The sequence below is a fragment of the Scyliorhinus torazame genome, chromosome 18, assembly GCF_047496885.1.
Source record: "Scyliorhinus torazame isolate Kashiwa2021f chromosome 18, sScyTor2.1, whole genome shotgun sequence".
Lineage (NCBI taxonomy): Eukaryota > Metazoa > Chordata > Chondrichthyes > Carcharhiniformes > Scyliorhinidae > Scyliorhinus > Scyliorhinus torazame.
Window position 1 is genome coordinate 71,447,691 of NC_092724.1, and position 20,945 is coordinate 71,468,635.

A 20,945-nucleotide genomic window follows, 5' to 3' on the forward strand; every position below is an offset into this window, starting at 1 on the left:
AATTTCCAAACACAATAATTTACATTTAATATCATGGACATTAGCCAACCGTCTCTTACGAGGGACTTGATCAAATGCCTTCTGGAATTCCGGGGATCTCCGGCCACATTGTGCCTGGTACACAGCCCACTCTGTCAGGAGAACAGCAGGAGAGCCCTGAAACGGGATTTGGGTTGGGCGCCGAACAGTGCGTGATGCTACCGGCCTGGTGCAGCTGACATCATCTGGTTAGCGCCCTCATGGTTTAAATATGGCGGGGCTGTTTGAAGAAGGAGTCTCCCAGCTCCCGGTATCATCCCTCACATCGGCTTTGCTGTGCCAGTGGGAATCACTACTAGTCTCCACCACCCAGAGGCCATACGTGATGACCACGCCGGGGAGGGTGATCTGAGGACACTGGCGCCCCCAGGTGGTCGGCTCATGGCAGGCTAGTACCATGATGATAGCACACTGAAACCCTGATATTGGTGGTGGTGATGGGGGGCCTTTAACAATGGTGCCTCAATCTTTGTGATGTCGGCTTTACCAGCGCATTCAGGCCCCATCCCTCTCAGTGTCGGTGCAACCCGCCTCCAAATATATTCCTAAATGTGGGTGAATTGTGATCTGGATCATGCAGACTCACCCAGCAGGTATCACACCGTGCGGCAGGCTTTGTGTATTTCTAACTGCATTTTTTAAAAAGCCTGCCTCCTTGTTCTCAAGTGCTACCGAGAAAGAGCAGTAAGCACCTACTCCCCTGAGTTAATGGATCCCTGCAGAGCTTTATAAATAAACAATCTTAATAGCCCCTTTGAAACTGCCTCGATCTGTGTACCAAAAAGCTTTTAGGAGGCAATGGTGTCTGAAATTGAATGTAAACAACGTAGTTCAAAACGTTTGGCTTCTAGGCATACAACCAGTCTTTAATACTGTAAAGGCAATGAAATTGATTGCGAGAAAATACTTCAAAGGTTTCTACTGCATTAAAGGGATTACTTTTATCTTCATCTCAAAGATGAACCTGGGAACCCCATGACCTGAATGTTTCCCTCCAAGTCACTCACCACCCTGACTTGGAAATATATAGCTTTCCTTTACTGTCGCTGGGGCAACATCCTGGAGCTCCCTCCCTAATAGCACAGTGGGTGTACCTACACCTCAAGGACTGCAGCGGTTCAAGAAGGGCAACTAGGGATGGGTAATAAAGCTGGCCCACATCCCGTAAATACATTTTAAAAATTTAAGCGATCTTTGAACTTGAAATACTGACATACTTTTTAAAGGGTTTAGAAGTCCAGGGGGGGAAACCTTCACTTTATTATGAGAAAATTTTAATTTTAAGATACTGACAAACTTTTTAAAGGGTGGCACTGCTGCCTCACAGCACTAGGGATCCAGGTTTAATTCCAGCCTAGGGTTGGTCTGCGTGGGTTTCCTCTGGGTGCTCCGGATTCCTCCCACAGTCCAAAGATGTGCAGGTTAGATGGATTGGCCGTGCTAAATTGCATCTTAGTGTTCAAGGATGTGCAGGTTAGGTGGGGTTACGGGGTTTGGGTGGGGGAGTGGACCTAGGTAGAGTGCTCTTTTAGAGGGTCGGTGCAAGCTCGATGGGCCGAATGGCCTCCTTCTGCACTGTACGTATTCTATGTTTCTATGTTTCAAAGATGGGAAGAGCAGTCAACAATCCCCATCCCAGGAAAGGCCCCCAACCTGAGCCCCTCCAGCCCAGCACAAACCCCCCCTGACCCCCACCTCCCATAATGGATCCCTCAGCACCCTGGAGGCAATTGTAGGGAGAGTGCTCACCCCCTTGCCACCCCTCGGACTGCAAGTGGTCAGGTTGGCAGGGCCTGGCGGGGAGTGGGGGGGGGCTGAAGGGGACTTGGGGAGGGTAATGGGGCTACTGAGAAGGGGGGAATCTTGCAAACGATTTGCTTGGGAAGGCCTTGCCATCGGTCCAAGGGGTTGCTGCAGCACCATTCTGAGATCGGGGTCTCAAAGGAGCGGGACATGTCAGCGAGATTAAGACTCACCCCTCTCAGGTCCAGAGAGAACTATGGTGTGCCACTGAATGACAGTGAAATGCAAATTGAGGGATAAAAATATTTCTGAGTGCCATTGCATGGCATTTCAGGGTCATTCCTGGCACCAGCAGGAATTACTCTAGTGTTCCCCTGGCGGGAGCACTTAGTCGCCAATCAGGAGAATCACATTGAATATTTCTCCAGCACTGCAATGCTGTCCTCAATCAACTCTGCCATCTTCCCCCTTTCCTATCTTTCTCCAACACTTTGGATTGGAATATTTAACATCAGTCCTACCATTTTTTGAGTCAAGTCTCAGTTATAGGCACAATATTGTATTTCCACATGTCAATATATGCCTGCAACTCGCCAAAACTATTTACCACGTTCTATGCATTCACATACATGTGTAATAACCTTGAGTTTAGACTTTATAACTTTTCCCCTTACTCTGGGCTACCTAATTAAAGATTGTGGACAAGCTTTCGAGACAATCACCAGGCAGGAATGTTCCCTTCCAGTCGGGGAACACTTCAGCAGTCAAGGGCATTCAGCCTCTGATCTCCGGGTAAGCGTTCTCCAAGGCGGCCTTCAGGACCCGCGACAACGCAGAATCGCCGAGCAGAAACTTATAGCCAAGTTCCGCACACATGAGTGCGGCCTCAACCGGGACCTGGGATTCATGTCGCATTACATTCATCCCCCACCATCTGGCCTGCGAAATCCTACCAACTGTCCTGGCTTGGTACAATTCACATCTCTTTAACCTGGGGTTACCCCATCTCTGGATCTGTAAAGATTTAATCACCTGCTAATGCTCGCATTCCAAGCATTGTTTGGCATCTTTGAATTTGTCTATATATGTGTTTCTGGAACAGACCTCTTCATTCACCTGAGGATGGAGCAGCGCTCCGAAAGCTAGTGACATCGAAACAAACCTGTTGGACTTTAACCTGGTGTTGTAAGACTTCATACTGTGCTCACCCCAGTCCAATGCCGGCATCTCCACATCAAAGCTTTCGAGAGTAAGGAGAGGAGTTGCTTTTCCTATAATTCCTAGCCTTTAACCTGCCCTTGTAGTCACAGGATTTATATGGCTGGTCCAGTTCAGTTTCTGGTTAATGGTAACCCCCAGGATGTTGATTATGGGGGTTCAGCAATGGTAATGCCATTGAATGTCAAGGGACGATGGTTAGATTCTCTCTTGTTGGAGATGGTCATTGCCTGCCACTTGTGTGGCGTGAATGTTACTTATCACTTGTCAGCCCAAGCCTGGATATTGTTTAGGTCTTGCTGCATTTGGACATGGACTGCTTCATTTTCTGAGGAGTTGAGAATGGCATTGAGCATTGTGCAATCAACCGCAAACATCCCCACTTCTGACCTTATGATGAAAGAAGGTCATTGATGAAGTAGCTGAAGATGGTTGGGCCCAGTACACTACGCTAAGGAACTCCTGCAGTGATATACTGGAACTGAGATGATTGACCTCCAACAATCACAATCATCTTCCTTTGTGCCAAGTATGACCCCAACCAGTGGAAGCTTCCTGATTCCCATTGATTTCAATTTTCCTTGGGCTCCTCGATGCCATACTCGATCAAATGTGAAGAGCAGTCACTCTCACCTCACCTATTTAATTCAGCTCTTTTGTCCATGTTTGAACTAAGGCTACTGGAGCTGAATGGTCACGGCAGAAACCAAATGAGCATTGGGGAGCAGGTTATAGTTGGTGAGCAGGTAAAAGTTGGTGAGCAGGTTATAGTTAGTGCGCAGGTGAAAGTTGGTGAGCAGGTGAAAGTTGGTGAGCAGGTGAAAGTTGGTGAGCAGGTGAAAGTTGGTGAGCAGGTGAAAGTTGGTGAGCAGGTTATAGTTGTTTAAGTGCCGCTTGTTAGCACTGTTGATGTTGATGATCCCTTTCATCTTGTTTTGTTGTGGACTGGACATACCCGGACAATTTTCCACATGTTGTCTGCCATATCAAGTATACGTCCCTTGGACTTCAAGGGTGAAATTGAGGAGAGGTGGTGATAGCTGGACCACTGGCCGAGTGCACAGGGTCAGTACCGGGAAGGGTGAATAATACCTGGGCGGTGACTCGCTCCTTGCTTCCCATGCGTCTGTAATACAAGTAGTCGGCATGTAGGTACAGGAAGCAGGTATTCCGTAAAGGATTAACACTTCTCGGTGATCGTGAGAGCTTGGACTCCTGAAAAAAACAGAAGGAAGAATGGTAGTCTGAAAGAAACAGTCAACATGATCCAAAAATTAGTCAATACAATTGACTTTAGTCTTCAGCAAGTTGATGCCAGTGAAATGGGCAATAGACTTGGATTTGACAGAGTTCCTGTATCTGAGGAAGGATAAAGATTTCTCTCATTTCTCAGCCTCTCTTGTAGTTCATCTTATCTATGAGACTATAAATAAATAAATAAATAAAAATAAAAATAAATCTTACCCATGAGACATACTGGCCGGGATTCTCCGACTCCGAGCCAGGTCAGAGAATCCCGGGGGGGCGCGAGCATCACGCCACGCCGCCCCTACACCGGCTCGATGATTCTCCAGCGCCGATTCTCGGGCGCCCTCGGGATCACCACCGCACCGGTCGAGGGCCGTTGAAAGCGGCCCCCACCGCCGATTCTCCGGGCCATGCCGGGCCGAGTGCCCGCCGAGTTCAGCTGAGTCCCACCGGCGTGGGTCACGTATGGTCCCACACGGCAGGACCTGGAGGTTTTGTCTGCGGGGGCCATCCTGGTTGGGGGGGGATGGGGGGAGGTCCGTACCCGGGGGGGGGGGGCCTCCACGGTGGCCTGGCCCGCGATCGGGGCCTACCGATCAGCGGGCGGGCTATTTCCATGGGGGCCTATGTTCCTCCGCGCCAGGCCCCTGTAGGGCTCCGCCATATTGCCCGGGGGCCGGCGTGGAGACAGTAACCCACGCGCAGGCGCGAACTCGCGTCGGCCGCGGCGCACATGCACAGACTTGTGCCACGCCGGCTGGAGCAGCGGAGACCACTCCGGCGCCGACCTAGCCCCCTAGGAAGGGGTGAATACCGACAATCGAGGACCGTTGACGCCAGTGGTTCAAGCCGCTTTTCACGCCGGCTTCAGAACTTGGCCGCGGGATTGGAGAATCCCGGCCAGTAGTCTCCTTAACCCTACTCCCACTAATCTGTTGACCACTTAAAATGTCCTCCTGACTTCCACGTTAGCTGAGATTGTGGATAATTCTCTCTCCTTTGGTACTGGCCCTCTCTCCTTTAAATCTGTTGCGATCACCCTCTTCTCCAAATACCAACCCTTGACCCCACTGTCCATGCAAATTGCCGGCCCATCTCCAACCTCCTTTTCCTCTCTAAAGATCCTTAAACAGGTTGTCACTTCCCAAATCCTTGCCCATCCTTTCCGAACTCCATGGTTTGAATCCCTCTCATCGGGTTTCTGTCCCTGCCATGTCAAAACCGTTCTTATCAAATTCACCAATGACATCCGGTGTGATTGTGACAAAGGGAAACTTTTCTTCCTCGTCTTGATTTACCATTTTCCAGCTTTTGACACGTTGACCACTGTATCCGCCTCCGACACCGCCCCACTGTCGTCCAGCTGGGGTGGGAATGTTCTCACCTGGTTCCATTTTCATCGATCCAGTTGTAACCGGAGAATCACCTGTAGTGGCTTCTCTTCCTGTTCCTGCGCTATTATCTGTGGTGACGTCAACGTTCTATCTTTGGGCCCTTCATATTTCCTATCTACATTGTGCCAATTTGCAACATCATCCGAAAACGCATTGTCAGTTTCCACTGGTGCTCTGACAACAGCAAGCTCTTCCTCATCAGCGACTCTGTCAACTCCTCCACTGTTGCTAATTCTAGACTGCTGATCCAACACCTAGCTGGAAAGTTCCCTGGAATGACTGAAACCAATGCCTTTTGGCCCTGGCCCATACACAAAGCCCATTCCCTGGCCACTTACTGTATCCATCTTTGGCAACTGTGAGACTGAACCAGGCTCTTTGCAAACCCTGTCATACTTGTGTCGTTCAGCTGAGTTTCCCATTACTGTTATGATCCCTGTGGAGACCGAGAGATTTCAATTTCCCAGTGACCAATTCAAAGGATCGCACAAGATTTCACGTTGAAAAACTTTTACTGTAACAAATAAACCAAATCAACATTGACTAAACTAGTTAGTAACTAATGCACAAAACTGCAGATAAGATACAAAAACAGAGAAAGCTTGAAAAGCAGCATCATATAGGTCAGACCAGGTAAGGATGGCAGATTTCCTTCCCTAAAGAACATTAGGGAACCAGAAGGATTTTTACAACAACCATTTTTACAACAATGGTTTCACGGTCATCATTAGACTTTTAATTCTAGATTTATATTGAATTCAAATTTCACCATCTGCAGTGGCAGGATGGGACCCCAGAGTACTCTAGGTCTCTGGATTACTCGTCCAGTGACAATACCACTATGTCACCGCCTCCCCTATGGAATCTTTTCCATCCATTAGACAGGGGAGTTGGGCCTTGATCTAAAAGACAGCAGCTCCAGCAGTGCAGTACTCCCTCAGTGCCACACGGAGACAGAGTTAGCAGTAAGAACAACAGTCACCCATCCATGTTCCTCCGCAGTACACACACCACCTTGACTTGGTACCGCATTAATGTTCCTATATCACTGCTGACTTCAAATTCAACAGTAGTCCCAGGCCAGTTAGGAATGGGTAACAAACGTTGATTCAAATCTCCTGAATGATTGTTTTCAAATGAAAAGGCTGCATAGAATAGCAGGATGTTGAGCATGTCTCAAGGGGCTGAATCGCCAATTTAGCAGGTTTTAGAGGGAGAAGATGGATAAAAATGTAGATGAAGATTGAATGTGACACAGCAGCAAAAATGTGATCCATTGAGAGAGAAGTAAACATAGCAACATTGATAAAAACACTCAAGCACCATCATCTAACACGCAGTAAAAGATGAATCCGCCAGGCACAAAGATAATTCCAGGGACAGGGTAATCCCAGAGACTAAATAATGGATCTGAGAAGTCCGTGTATAACAATCATTGAGACACACTGTTATATCAATGTAAAGTCTAACATTAAACTGTACAGTAACAATGAGTCTAATCATACTGAGACTAATAGTGTAAACGGGTGTGTGAGAGTACTAAGGATTTGTGTGGGGTACAGAGTGTGTGTGAGGGTGAGGAATTGGATGGGGGACAGTGTGTGTGAGGGTGGGGAATTGGATGGGATACAGTGTGTGTGTGAGGGTGGGGGTTTGGATGGGGTATAGTGTGTGTGTGAGGATGGGTGTTGGGTGAGGTACAGCATGTGTGAGGGTGGGGAGTTGGATGGGGTACAGTGTGTGTGAGGGTGGGGAGTTGGATGGGGTTCAGTATGTATGTGGGTGTTGGGGGTTGTATGAGGTACAGAATGTGTGTGGGGTGTGTATGGGGTGGGGGTTTATATGGGGTACAGTGTGTGTGAGGGTGGGGATTTGTGTGGGATACAGTGTGTGGGGGGGGTTGTGGGGGTACAGTATGTGTGTGGGGGTGGGGATTTGTGTGGGATACAGTGTGTGAGTAGGGGTGGGGATTTGTGGGGGTGCAGAGTGTGTGGGGGTGAGGATTTGTTTGGGGTTCAGTGTGTGTGGGGGTGGGGATTTGTTTGGGGTTCAGTGTGTGTGAGGGCGGGGTTTGTGTGGGGTACAGTGTGTGTGTAGGGGTGGGGATTTGTGGGGGTACAGTGTGTGTGGGAATTTGCGTGGGGTTTGGTGTGCGTGGGGGCGGGATTTGTGTGGGGTAAAGTGTGTGTGGGGATTTGTGTTGTGTTCGGTGTGTGTGGTGTGGGGATTTGTGTGGTGTACAGTGTGTGTGGGTGGGGATTTGTGTGGGGTACAGTGTGTGTGGGGGGGATTTGTGTGGGGTTCGGTGTGTGTGGGGGGGATATGTGTGGGGTTCAGTGCGTGTGTGGGGGATTTGTGTGGGGTACATGTGTGTGGGGGGGAATGGTGTGGGGTTCGGTGTGTGTGGGGTGGGGACTTGTGTGGTGTACAGTGTGTGTGTGGGGATCTGTGTGGGGTTCAGTGTGTGGGGGTGGGGATATGTGTGGGCTACAGCGAGTGAGGGGGTTGGGGTTTGTGTGGGGTACAGTGTGTGTGGGGGGATCTATGTGAGGTACACTGTGTGTGGAGGTGGGGATTTGTGTGGTGTACTGTGTGTGGGGGGATTTGTATGGGGTACAGTGTGTGTGGGGGCACGGATTTGTGTGGGGTAGAGTGTGTATGGGCTGGGGGTTTAAATGGGGTACAGTATGTGTGGGGGTGGGGTGTTGGATGGGGTACAATGTGTTTGAGAGAGTGGGGGTTGGATGGGGTACAGTGTGTGTGGGGGTGGGGAGTCGGGTGGGGTAATGTGTGTGGGGGTGGGGAGTTGGATGGTGTACAGTGTGTGTGAGAGAGTGGGGGTTGGATGGTGTACTGTGTGTGTGTGAGGGTGGGTGTTGGATTGGGTACAACGTGTGTGAGGGTGAGGAGTTGGTTGGGGTACAGAGTGTCGGAGCGTGTGGAATTGGATGGGGTACAGTGTGTGTGTGAGGGTGGGTGTTGGATGGGGTTCAGTGTGTATGTGGGGATTGGGAGTTGTATGAGATACAGTATATGTGTGGGGTGTGTATGGGGTGGGGGTTTATATGGGGTACAGTGTGAGTAAGGGTGGGGATTTGTGTGGGATACAGTGTGTGTGGGGGGTGGGGTTGTGGGGGCACAGTATGTGTGTGGGGGTGGGGATTTGTGCGGGGTACAGTAAGTGTATGTGGGGGTGGGGATTTGTGTGGGATACAGTGTGTGAGTAGGGGTGGGGATTTATGGGGGTGCAGTGTGTGGGGGTGGGGATTGGTTTGGGGTTCAGTGTGTGTGGGGGTGGGGTTTGTGTGGGGTACAGTGTGTGTGTTGGGGTGGGGATTTGTGGGGGTACAGTGTGTGTGGGGATTTGTGTGGGGTTCGGTGTGTGTGGGATGGGGATTTGTGTGGTGTGCAGTGTGTGTGGGGGGGGATTTGTGTGGGGTTCGGTGTGTGTGGGGGCGGGGATTTGTGTGGGGTAGAGTGTGTGTGTGGGGGTGGGGATTTGTGTGGGAAACAGAGTGTGTGGGTGTGGGGATTTGTGTGGGGCACAGTCTGTGTGGGGGTGGGGATTTGTGTGGGGTACAGTGTGTGGGGGTTGGGGGTTTGTATGGGGTACAGTGTGTGTGTGGGTGGATTTGTGTGGGTTACAGTGGGTGTGGGTGTGGGGGTTTGTGTGGGGTACAATGTGTGTGGGGGTGGGGATTTGTGTGGGATGCAGTGTGTGGGGGTGGGGATTTGTGTGGGGTACAGTGTGTGTTGGGGTTTGTGTTGGGTACAGTGTGTGGGGATTTGTGTGGGGTGAATTGTGTGGGGTTCAGTGTGTGGGGGGATTTGTGTGAGGTATAGTGTGTGAGTTGGTGGGGATTTGTGTGGGGTACAGTTTGTGTGGGGATTTGTGTGGGGTACAGTGTGTGGGGGGATTTGTGTGGGGTACAGTGTGTGTGGGGAGTTGTTTGGGGTACAGTGTGTGGGGGGGTTGGGTGTTTGTATGATGTACATAATGTGTGGGGGCGGGGATTTGTGTGGGTTACAGTGTGTGTGGGAATGGGGATTTGTGTGGGTTACAGTGTGTGTGGGGGTGGGGATTTGTGTGGGTTACAGTGTGTGTGGTGGTGGGGATTTGTGTGGATTACATTATGTGTGGGGGTGGGGATTTGTGTGGGGTACAGTGTGTGTGGGGGTGTGGATTTGTGTGGGGCACAGTGTGTGTGGGGTACACAGTGTGTGGGGTTTGTGTGGGGTGCAGTTTGTGTGGGGGTCGAGGTTTGTGTGGGGTACAGAGTGTGGGGGTGGTTTCGGGGTTTGTGTGGGGTACAGTGTGTGTGGGGTTGGGGTTTTGTGTGGGGTACAGTGTGTGGGGGTGTGGATTTACATGGGGTACAGTGTGTGTGGGGATTTGTGTGGGGTACAGTGTGTGCAGTGGTGGGAGTTTGTGTGGGGTTCAATGTGTGGGGGGGGGTTGTGTGGGGTGCAGTGTTTGTGTGTGTGGGAGTTTGTTTGGGTGCAATGTGGGGGGGTTTGGGGGTTTGTGTGGGGTACAGTGTGCGTGGTGGTGGGGGTTTGTGTGGGATACAGTGTGTGTGGGGGGTGGGGTTCGTGAGGGGTACAGTGTGTGTGGGGTACTGTGTGTGTCGGGGTGGGAGTTTGTGTGGGGTGCATTGTGTGTGGGGGTGTGGGTTTGTGTGTGTTGGGGTGGGGACTTGTGGGGGTACAATGTGTGTGGGGATTTGTGTGGGGTTCGGTGTGTGTGGGATGGGGATTTGTGGGGGTACAGTGTGTGTGGGGGGGGGTTTGTGTGGAGTTCGGTGTGTGTGGGGGTGGGGATTTGTGTGGGGTACAGTGTGTGTGGGTGCAGGGATTTGTGTGGTGTACAGTGTGCGTGGGGGGGTTTGTGTGGGGTTCAGTGTGTGTGGGTGTGGGGATTTGTGTGGGGTACAGTGTGTGTGGGGTTGGGGATTTGTGTGGGGTACAGTGTGTGTGGGGGTGGGGATTTGTGTGGGGTACAGTGTGTGTGTGGGGGTGGGGATTTGTGTGGGAAACAGAGTGTGTGGGTGTGGGGATTTGTGTGGGGTACAGTGTGTGTAGGGATGGGGTTTGTGTGGGGTACAGCGTGCGTGGGGGTGGGGATTTGTGTGGGAAACAGAATGTGTGGGTGTGGGGATTTGTGTGGGGTACAGTCTGTGCGGTGGTGGGAATTTGTGTGGGGTTCAATGTCTGGGAGGGGGGTTGCGTGGGGTGCAGTGTTTGTGTGTGTGGGAGTTTGTTTGTGTGCAATGTGGGGGGGTTGGGGGTTTGTGTGGGGTACAGTGTGTGTGGTGGTGGGGGTTTGTGTGGGATACAGTGTGTGTGGGGGGTGGGGTTCGTGAGGGGTACAGTGTGTGTGGGGATTTGTGTGGGGTACTGTGTGTGTGGGGGTGGGAGTTTGTGTGGGGTGCATTGTGTGTGGGGGTGGGGTTTGTGTGGGACAGAGTGTGCGTGGCGGTGGGGGTTTGTCTGGAGTGTAGTGTCTCGGGGGGGTTGGGGGTTTGTGTGGGGTACAGTGTGTGTGGGGGTGGCATACAGTGTGTGTGGGGGGGTGGATTTGTGTGGGGTACAGTGTGTGTGGGTGTGGGGATTTGTGTGGGGTACAGTGTGTGTGTGGGGGTGGGGATTTGTGTGGGAAACAGAGTGCGTGGGTGTGGGGGTTTGTGTGGGTTGGGGTTGGGGATTTGTGTGGGATGCAGTGTGTGGGGGTGGGGATTTGTGTGAGGTACAGTGTGTGTTGGGGTTTGTGTGGGGTACAATGTGTGGGGATTTGTGTGGGGTGATTTGTGTGGGGTACAGTGTGTGTGGGGTTGGGGGTGTGTGTGGGGTACAGTGTGTGTGGGGGTGTGGATTTACATGGGGTACCGTGTGTGGGGGGATTTGTGTGGGGTACAGTGTGTGGGGTACAATGTTTGTGGGGGTGGGGATTTGTGTGGGATACAGTGTGTGTGGGGGGTGGGGTTCGTGAGGGGTACAGTGTGTGTGGGGATTTATGTGGGGTACTGTGTGTGTGGGGGTGGGAGTTTGTGCGGGGTGCATTATGTGTGGGGGTGGGAGTTTGTGTGGGGGGGTTGGGGCTTGTGTGGGATACAGTGTGTGGGGGGTGGGGTTTGTGTGGGATAGATTGTGCGTGGGGGTGGGGGTTTGTGTGGGGTGTAGTGTGTGGGGGGGTTGGGGGTTTGTGTGGGGTACAGTGTGGGTGGGCGTGGCATACAGTGTGTGTGGGGGGGTGGATTTATGTGGGGTACAGTGTGTGTGGGGATGTATGTGGGGTACTGTGTGTGGGGGGTTGGGGTTTGTGTGGGGTACAGTGTGTGTGGGGGGTGGGGTTTGTGTAGGGTACAGTGTGTGTGGGGGTGGGGGTTTGTGTGGGATAGTGTGTGGGGTGCAGTGTGTGTGGGGGTGGGGTTTGTGTGGGGTACAGTGTTTGTGGGGGTGGGGTTTGTGTGGGGTACAGTGTGCGTGGGGGTGGGGTTTGTGTGGGGTACAGTGTGCATGGGGGTGGGGTTTGTGTGGGGTACAGTGTGTGTGGGGGTGGGGTTTGTGTGGGGTACAGTGTGTGGGGGTGGGGTTTGTGGTTGGGTACAGTTTGCGTGGGGGTAGGGTTTGTGTGGGGTACAGTGTGCGTGGGGGTGGGGTTTGTGTGGGGTACAGTGTGCATGGGGGTGGGGTTTTTGTGGGGTACAGTGTGTGTGGTGGTGGAGTTTGTGTGGGGTACAGTGTGTGGGGGTGGGGTTTGTTTGGGGTACAGTGTGTGTGGGGGTGGGGATTGTGTGGGGTACATTGTGCGTGGAGGTGGGGTTTGTGTGGGGTACAGTGTGCGCGGGGGTGGGGTTTGTGTGGGGTACTGTGTGCATGGGGGTGGGGTTTTTGTGGGGTACAGTGTGTGTGGTGGTGGGGTTTGTGTGGGGTACAGTGTGTGGGGGTGGGGTTTGTGTGGGGTACAGTGTGTGGGGGTGGGGTTTGTGTTGGGTACAGTGTGTGTGGGGGTGGGGTTTGTGTGGGGTACAGTGTGCATGGGGGTGGGGTTTGTGTGGGGTACAGTGTGTGTAGGGATGGGGTTTGTGTGGGGTACAGTGTGCGTGGGGGTGGGGATTTGTGTGGGAAACAGAGTGTGTGGGTGTGGGGATTTGTGTGGGGTACAGTCTGTGTGGGGGTGGGGATTTGTGTGGGGTACAGTGTGTGTGGGGGGTTTGTGTGGGTTACAGTGGGTGTGGGTGTGGGGGTTTGTGTGGGGTACAATGTGTGTGGGGGTGGGGATTTGTGTGGGATGCAGTGTGTGGGGGTGGGGATTTGTGTGGGGTACAGTGTGCGTGGGGGTGGGGTTTGTGTGGGGTACAGCGTGCGTGGGGGTTTTTGTTGGGTAAAGTGTGTGGGGATTTGTGTGGGGTGATTTGTGTGGGGTACAGTGTGTGGGTGGATTTGTGCGGGGTATAGTGTGTGAGTTGGTGGGGATTTGTGTGGGGTACAGTTTGTGTGGGGATTTGTGTGGGGTACAGGTGTGGGGGGATTTGCGGGGGTACAGTGTGTGTGGGGAGTTGTTTGGGGTACAGTGTGTGGGGGGGTTAGGTGTTTGTGTGAGGTACATTATGTGTGGGGGTGGGGATTTGTGTGGGTTACAGTGTGTGTGGGGGTGGGGATTTGTGTGGGTTACAGTGTGTGTGGTGGTGGGGATTTGTGTGGGTTACATTATGTGTGGGGGTGGGGATTTGTGTGGGGTACAGTGTGTGTGGGGGTGTGGATTTGTGTGGGGCACAGTGTGTGTGGGGTACACAGTGTGTGGGGTTTGTGTGGGGTGCAGTTTGTGTGGGGGGTGTGGATTTACATGGGGTACAGTGTGTGTGGGGTACAGAGTGTGGCGGGGGTTGGGGGTTTGTGTGGGGTACAGTGTGTGGGGGGTGTGGATTTACATGGGGTACAGTGTGTGTGGGGATTTGTGTGGGGTACAGTGTGTGCGGTGGTGGGATTTTGTGTGGGGTTCAATGTCTGGGAGGGGGGTTGCGTGGGGTGCAGTGTTTGTGTGTGTGGGAGTTTGTTTGGGTGCAATGTGGGGGGGTTGGGGGTTTGTGTGGGGTACAGTGTGTGGTGGTGGGGGTTTGTGTGGGGTACAGTGTGTGGGGGTGGGGTTTGTGTTGGGTACAGTGTGTGTGGGGGTGGGGTTTGTGTGGGGTTCAGTGTGCATGGGGGTGGGGTTTGTGTGGGGTACAGTGTGTGTAGGGATGGGGTTTGTGTGGGGTACAGTGTGCGTGGGGGTGGGGATTTGTGTGGGAAACAGAGTGTGTGGATGTGGGGATTTGTGTGAGGTACAGTCTGTGTGGGGGTGGGGATTTGTGTGGGGTACAGTGTGTGTGGTGGGTTTGTGTGGGTTACAGTGGGTGTGGGTGTGGGGGTTTGTGTGGGGTACAATGTGTGTGGGGGTGGGGATTTGTGTGGGATGCAGTGTGTGGGGGTGGGGATTTGTGTGGGGTACAGTGTGCGTGGGGGTGGGGTTTGTGTGGGGTACAGCGTGCGTGGGGGTTTTTATTGGGTAAAGTGTGTGGGGATTTGTGTGGGGTGATTTGTGTGGGGTACAGTGTGTGGGTGGATTTGTGCGGGGTATAGTGTGTGAGTTGGTGGGGATTTGTGTGGGGTACAGTTTGTGTGGGGATTTGTGTGGGGTACAGGTGTGGGGGGATTTGCGGGGGTACAGTGTGTGTGGGGAGTTGTTTGGGGTACAGTGTGTGGGGGGGTTAGGTGTTTGTGTGGGTTACAGTGTGTGTGGGGGTGGGGATTTGTGTGGGTTACAGTGTGTGTGGTGGTGGGGATTTGTGTGGGTTACATTATGTGTGGGGGTGGGGATTTGTGTGGGGTACAGTGTGTGTGGAGTGTGGATTTGTGTGGGGCACAGTGTATGTGGGGTACACAGTGTGTGGGGTTTGTGTGGGGTGCAGTTTGTGTGGGGGTCGGGGTTTGTGTGGGGTACAGAGTGTGGGGGGGGTTGGGGGTTTGTGTGGGGTACAGTGTGTGGGGGGTGTGGATTTACATGGGGTACAGTGTGTGTGGGGATTTGTGTGGGGTACAGTGTGTGCGGTGGTGGGAATTTGTGTGGGGTTCAATGTCTGGGAGGGGGGTTGTGTGGGGTGCAGTGTTTGTGTGTGTGGGAGTTTGTTTGGGTGCAATGTGGGGGGGTTGGGGGTTTGTGTGGGGTACAGTGTGTGTGGTGGTGGGGGTTTGTGTGGGATACAGTGTGTGTGGGGGGTGGGGTTCGTGAGGGGTACAGTGTGTGTGGGGATTTGTGTGGGGTACTGTGCGTGGGGGTGGGGGTTTGTGTGGGGTGTAGTGTCTGGGGGGGTTGGGGGTTTGTGTGGGGTACAGTGTGTGTGGGGGTGGCATACAGTGTGTGTGGGGGGGGTGGATTTGTGTGGGGTACAGTGTTTGTGTGTGGGGATTTGTGTGGGGTACAGTGTGTGTATGGGGGTGGGGATTTGTGTGGGAAACAGAGTGCGTGGGTGTGGGGGTTTGTGTGGGGTACAATGTGTGTGGGGGTGGGGATTTGTGTGAGATGCAGTGTGTGGGGGTGGGGATTTGTGTGGGGTACAGTGTGTGTTGGGGTTTGTGTGGGGTACAATGTGTGGGGATTTGTGTGGGGTGATTTGTGTGGGGTACCTTGTGTGTGGGGTTGGGGGTGTGTGTGGGGTACAGTGTGTGTGGGGGTGTGGATTTACATGGGGTACAGTGTGTGTCGGGATTTGTGTGGGGTACAGTGTGTGCGGTGGTGGGAGTTTGTGTGGGGTTCAATGTGTGGGGGGGGTTTGTATGGAGTGCAGTGTTTGTGTGTGTGGGAATTTGTTTGGGTGCAATGTGGTGGGGGTTGGGGGTTTGTGTGGGGTACCGTGTGTGTGGGGGTGGGGTTTGTGTGGGGTACAGTGTGTGGGGTACTGTGTGTGTGGGGGTGGGAGTTTGTGTGGGGTGCATTGTGTGTGGGGGTGGGGGTTTGTGTGTGTTGGGGTGGGGATTTGTGTGGGTACAGTGTGTGTGGGGATTTGTGTGGGGTTCGGTGTGTGTGGGATGGGGATTTGCGGGGGTACAGTGTGTGTGGGAGGGGTTTGTGTGGGGTTCGGTGTGTGTGGGGGTGGGGATTTGTGTGGGGTACAGTGTGTGTGGGGGCGGGGATTTGTGTGGTGTACAGTGTGCGTGGGGGGGTTTGTGTGGGGTTCAGTGTGTGTGGGTGTGGGGACTTGTGTGGGGTACAGTGTGTGTGGGGTTGGGGATTTGTGTGGGGTACAGTGTGTGTGGGGGTGGGGATTTGTGTGGGGTACAGTGTGTGTGTGGGGGTGGGGATTTATGTGGGATACAGAGTGTGTGGGTGTGGGGATTTGTGTGGGGTACAGTGTGTGTACGGATGGGGTTTGTGTGGGGTACAGTGTGCGTGGGGGTGGGGATTTGTGTGGGAAACAGAGTGTGTGGTGTGGGGATTTGTGTGGGGTACAGTCTGTGTGGGGGTGGGGATTTGTGTGGGGTACAGTGTGTGTGGGGGTGTGGATTTGTGTGGGGCACAGTGTGTGTGGGGTACACAGTGTGTGGGGTTTGTGTGGGGTGCAGTTTGTGTGGGGGTCGGGGTTTGTGTGCGGTACAGAGTGTGGGGGGTTGGGGGTTTGTGTGGGGTACAGTGTGTGTGGGGTTGGGGGTTTGTGTGCGGTACAGTGTGTGGGGGGGGTGGATTTACATGGGGTACAGTGTGTGTGGGGATTTGTGTGGGGTACAGTGTGTGCGGTGGTGGGAATTTGTGTGGGGTTCAATGTCTGGGAGGGGGGTTGCGTGGGGTGCAGTGTTTGTGTGTGTGGGAGTTTGTTTGGGTGCAATGTGGAGGGGGGGTTGGGGGTTTGGTGGGGTACAGTGTGTGTGGTGGTGGGGGTTTGTGTGGGATACAGTGTGTGTGGGGGGTGGGGTTCGTGAGGGGTACAGTGTGTGTGTGGATTTGTGTGGGGTACTGTGTGTGTGGGGGTGGGAGTTTGTGTGGGGTGCATTGTGTGTGGGGGTGGGGTTTGTGTGGGATAGAGTGTGCGTGGGGGTGGGGGTTTGTCTGGAGTGTAGTGTCTGGGGGGGTTGGGGGTTTGTGTGGGGTACAGTGTGTGTGGGGGTGGCATACAGTGTGTGTGGGGGGTGTGGATTTGTGTGGGGTACAGTGTGTGTGGGTGTGGGGATTTGTGTGGGGTACTGTGTGTGTGTGGGGGTGGGGATTTGTGTGGGAAACAGAGTGCGTGGGTGTGGGGGTTTGTGTGGGGTACAATTTGTGTGGGTTGGGGATTTGTGTGGGATGCAGTGTGTGGGGGTGGGGATTTGTGTGGGGTACAGTGTGTGTTGGGGTTTGTGTGGGGTACAGTGTGTGTGGGGTTGGGGGTGTGTGTGGGGTACAGTGTGTGTGGGGGTGTGGATTTACATGGGGTACAGTGTGTGTGGGGTACAGTGTGTGCGGTGGTGGGAGTTTGCGTGGGGTCCAATGTGTGGGGGGGGGGTTTGTGTGGGGTGCAGTGTTTGTCTGTGTGGGAGTTTGTTTGGGTGCAATGTGGGGGGGTTTGGGGGTTTGTGTGGGGTACAGTGTGTTTGGGGGGTGGGGTTCGTGAGGGGTACAGTGTGTGTGGGGATTTGTGTGGGGTACTGTGTGTGTGGGGGTGGGAATTTGTGCGGGGTGCATTGTGTGTGGGGGTGGGAGTTTGTGTGGGGGGGGTCGGGGCTTGTGTGGGATACAGTGTGTGGGGGTGGGGTTTGTGTGGGATAGATTGTGCGTGGGGGTGGGGGTTTGTGTGAGGTGTAGTGTGTGGGGGGGTTGGGGGTTTGTGTAGGGTACAGTGTGTGTGGGCGTGGCATACAGTGTGTGTGGGGGGTTGGATTTATGTGGGGTACAGTGTGTGTGGGGATGTATGTGGGGTACTGTGTGTGGGGGGTTGGGGTTTGTGGGGGGTACAGTGTGTGTGGGGGGTGGGGTTTGTGTAGGGTACAGTGTGTGTGGGGGTGGGGGTTTGTGTGGGATAGTGTGTGAGGTACAGTGTGTGTGGGGGTGGGGTTTGTATGGGGTACAGTGTTTGTGGGGGTGGGGTTTGTGTGGGGTACAGTGTGCGTGGGGGTTGGTTTTGTGTGGGGTACAGTGTGAGTGGGGGTGGGGATTGTGTGGGGTACAGTGGGGGTGGAGTTTGTGTGGGGTACAGTGTGTGTGGGGGTGGGGTTTGTGTGGGGTACAGTGTGCGTGGGGGTGGGGTTTGTGTGGGGTACAGTGTGCATGGGGGTGGGGTTTGTGTGGGGTACAGTGTGCGTGGGGGTGGGGTTTGTGTGGGGTACAGTGTGTGGGGGTGGGGTTTGAGGTTGGGTACGGTGTGCGTGGGTTGGGGTTTGTGTGGGGTACAGTGTGCGTGGGGGTGGGGGTTTGTGTGGGGTACAGTGTGCATGGGGTTGGGGTTTTTGTGGGGTACAGTGTGTGTGGTGGTGGGGTTTGTGTGGGGTACAGTGTGTGGGGGTGGAGTTTGTGTGGGTTACAGTGTGTGTGGGGGTGGGGATTGTGTGGGGTACATTGTGCGTGGGGGTGGGGTTTTTTGTGGGGTACAGTGTGCGTGGGGGTGGGGTTTGTGTGGGGTACACTGTGCATGGGGGTGGGGTTTTTGTGGGGTACAGTGTGTGTGGTGGTGGGGTTTGTTTGGGGTACAGTGTGTGGGGGTGGGGTTTGTGTGGGGTACAGTGTGTGGGGGTGGGGTTTGTGTGGGGTACAGTGTGTGTGGGGGTGGGGTTTGTGTGGGGTACAGTGTGCATGGGGGTGGGGTTTGTGTGGGGTACAGTGTGTGTAGGGATGGGGTTTGTGTGGGGTACAGTGTGCGTGGGGGTGGGGATTTGTGTGGGAAACAGAGTGTGTGGGTGTGGGGATTTGTGTGGGGTACAGTCTGTGTGGGGGTGGGGATTTGTGTGGGGTACAGTGTGTGGAGGTTGGGGGTTTGTATGGGGTACAGTGTGTGTGTGGGAGGATTTGTGTGGGTTACAGTGGGTGTGGGTGTGGGGGTTTGTGTGGGGTACAATGTGTGTGGGGGTGGGGATTTGTGTGGGATGCAGTGTGTGGGGGTGGGGATTTGTGTGGGGTACAGTGTGCGTGGGGGTGGGGTTTGTGTGGGGTACAGTGTGCGTGGGGGTTTTTGTTGGGTACAGTGTGTGGGGATTTGTGTGGGGTGATTTGTGTGGGGTATAGTGTGTGAGTTGGTGGGGATTTTTGTGGGGTACAGGTGTGGGGGGATTGGCGGGGGTACAGTGTGTGTGGGCAGTTGTTTGGGGTACAGTGTGTGGGGGGGTTAGGTGTTTGTGTGAGGTACATTATGTGTGGGGGTGGGGATTTGTGTGGGTTACAGTGTGTGTGGTGGTGGGGATTTGTGTGGGTTACATTATGTGTGGGGGTGGGGATTTGTGTGGGGTACAGTGTGTGTGGGGGTGTGGATTTGTGTGGGGCACAGTGTGTGTGGGGTACACAGTGTGTGGGGTGTGTGTGGGGTGCAGTTTGTGTGGGGGTCGGGGTTTGTGTGGGGTACAGAGTGTGGGGGGGGTTGGGGGTTTGTGTGGGGTACAGTGTGTGTGGGGTTGGGGGTTTGTGTGGGGTACAGTGTGTGGGGGGTGTGGATTTACATGGGGTACAGTGTGTGTGGGGATTTGTGTGGGGTACAGTGTGTGCGGTGGTGGGAATTTGTGTGGGGTTCAATGTCTGGGAGGGGGGTTGCGTGGGGTGCAGTGTTTGTGTGTGTGGGAGTTTGTTTGGGTGCAATGTGGAGGGGGGGTTGGGGGTTTGTGTGGGGTACAGTGTGTGTGGTGGTGGGGGTTTGTGTGGGATACAGTGTGTGTGGGGGGTGGGGTTCGTGGGGGGTACAGTGTGTGTGGGGATTTGTGTGGGGTACTGTGTGTGGGGGTGGGAGTTTGTGTGGGGTGCATTGTGTGTGGGGGTGGGGCTTGTGTGGGATAGAGTGTGCGTGGGGGTGGGGGTTTGTGTGGGGTGTAGTGTCTGGGGGGGTTGGGGGTTTGTGTGGGGTACAGTGTGAGTGGGGGTGGCATACAGTGTGTGTGGGGGGTGTGGATTTGTGTGGGGTACAGTGTGTGTGGGTGTGGGGATTTGTGTGGGGTACTGTGTGTGTGTGGGGGTGGGGATTTGTGTGGGAAACAGAGGACGTGGGTGTGGGGGTTTGTGTGGGGTACAATGTGTGTGGGGGTGGGGATTTGTGTGGGATGCAGTGTGTGGGGGTGGGGATTTGTGTGGGGTACAGTGTGTGTTGGGGTTTGTGTGGGGTACAATGTGTGGGGATTGGTGTGGGGTGATTTCTGTGGGGTACAGTGTGTGTGGGGTTGGGGGTGTGTGTGGGGTACAGTGTGTGTGGGGGTGTGGATTTACATGGGGTACAGTGTGTGTCGGGATTTGTGTGGGGTACAGTGTGTGCGGTGGTGGGAGTTTGTGCGGGGTTCAATGTGTGGGGGGGGGGTTGTATGGGGTGCAGTGTTTGTGTGTGTGGGAGTTTGTTTGGGTGCAATGTGGGGGGTGTTGGGGGTTTGTGTGGGTTACAGTGTGTGTGGGGGTGGGGTTTGTGTGGGGTACAGTGTGCGTGGGGGTGGGGTTTGTGTGGGGTACAGTGTGCATGGGGGTGGGGTTTTTGTGGGGTACAGTGTGTGTGGTGGTGGGGTTTGTGTGGGGTACAGTGTGTGAGGGTGGGGTTTGTGTGGGGTACAGTGTGTGTGGGGGTGGGGATTGTGTGGGGTACATTGTGCGTGGGGGTGGGGTTTGTGTGGAGTTTAGTGTGCGTGGGGGTGGGGTTTGTATGGGGTACAGTGTGCATGGGGGTGGGGTTTTTGTGGGGTACAGTGTGTGTGGTGGTGGGGTTTGTGTGGGGTACAGTGGGTGGGGGTGGGGTTTGTGTGGGGTACAGTGTGTGGGGGTGGGGTTTGTGTGGGGTACAGTGTGTGTGGGGGTGGGGTTTGTGTGGGGTACAGTGTGCATGGGGGTGGGGTTTGTGTGGGGTACAGTGTGTGTAGGGATGGGGTTTGTGTGGGGTACAGTGTGCGTGGGGGTGGGGATTTGTGTGGGAAACAGGGTGTGTGGGTGTGGGGATTTGTGTGGGGTACAGTCTGTGTGGGGGTGGGGATTTGTGTGGGGTACAGTGTGTGGGGGTTGGGGGTTTGTATGGGGTACAGTGTGTGTGTGGGGGGATTTGTGTGGGGTACAATGTGTGTGGGGGTGGGGATTTGTGTGGGATGCAGTGTGTGGGGGTGGGGATTTGTGTGGGGTACAGT

At 54.2% G+C, this 20,945-nt stretch overlaps 1 protein-coding gene across 2 annotated transcripts in view; it reads right to left on the reverse strand.

Moving 5' to 3' along the window:
* LOC140395293 (disintegrin and metalloproteinase domain-containing protein 10) overlaps nt 1–20,945 on the reverse strand; it is a 209,515-nt gene that overhangs the window by 114,843 nt on the left and 73,727 nt on the right. Inside the window, exon 6 of one of the 2 annotated variants that reach the window (XM_072482879.1) lies at nt 4,093–4,215. The exons of the other annotated variant lie outside the window; for it this stretch is intronic. Coding sequence (XP_072338980.1) covers nt 4,093–4,215 — 123 coding nt within the window. The remainder of the gene's footprint in view (nt 1–4,092; nt 4,216–20,945) is intronic. 2 annotated transcript variants of the gene reach the window in all.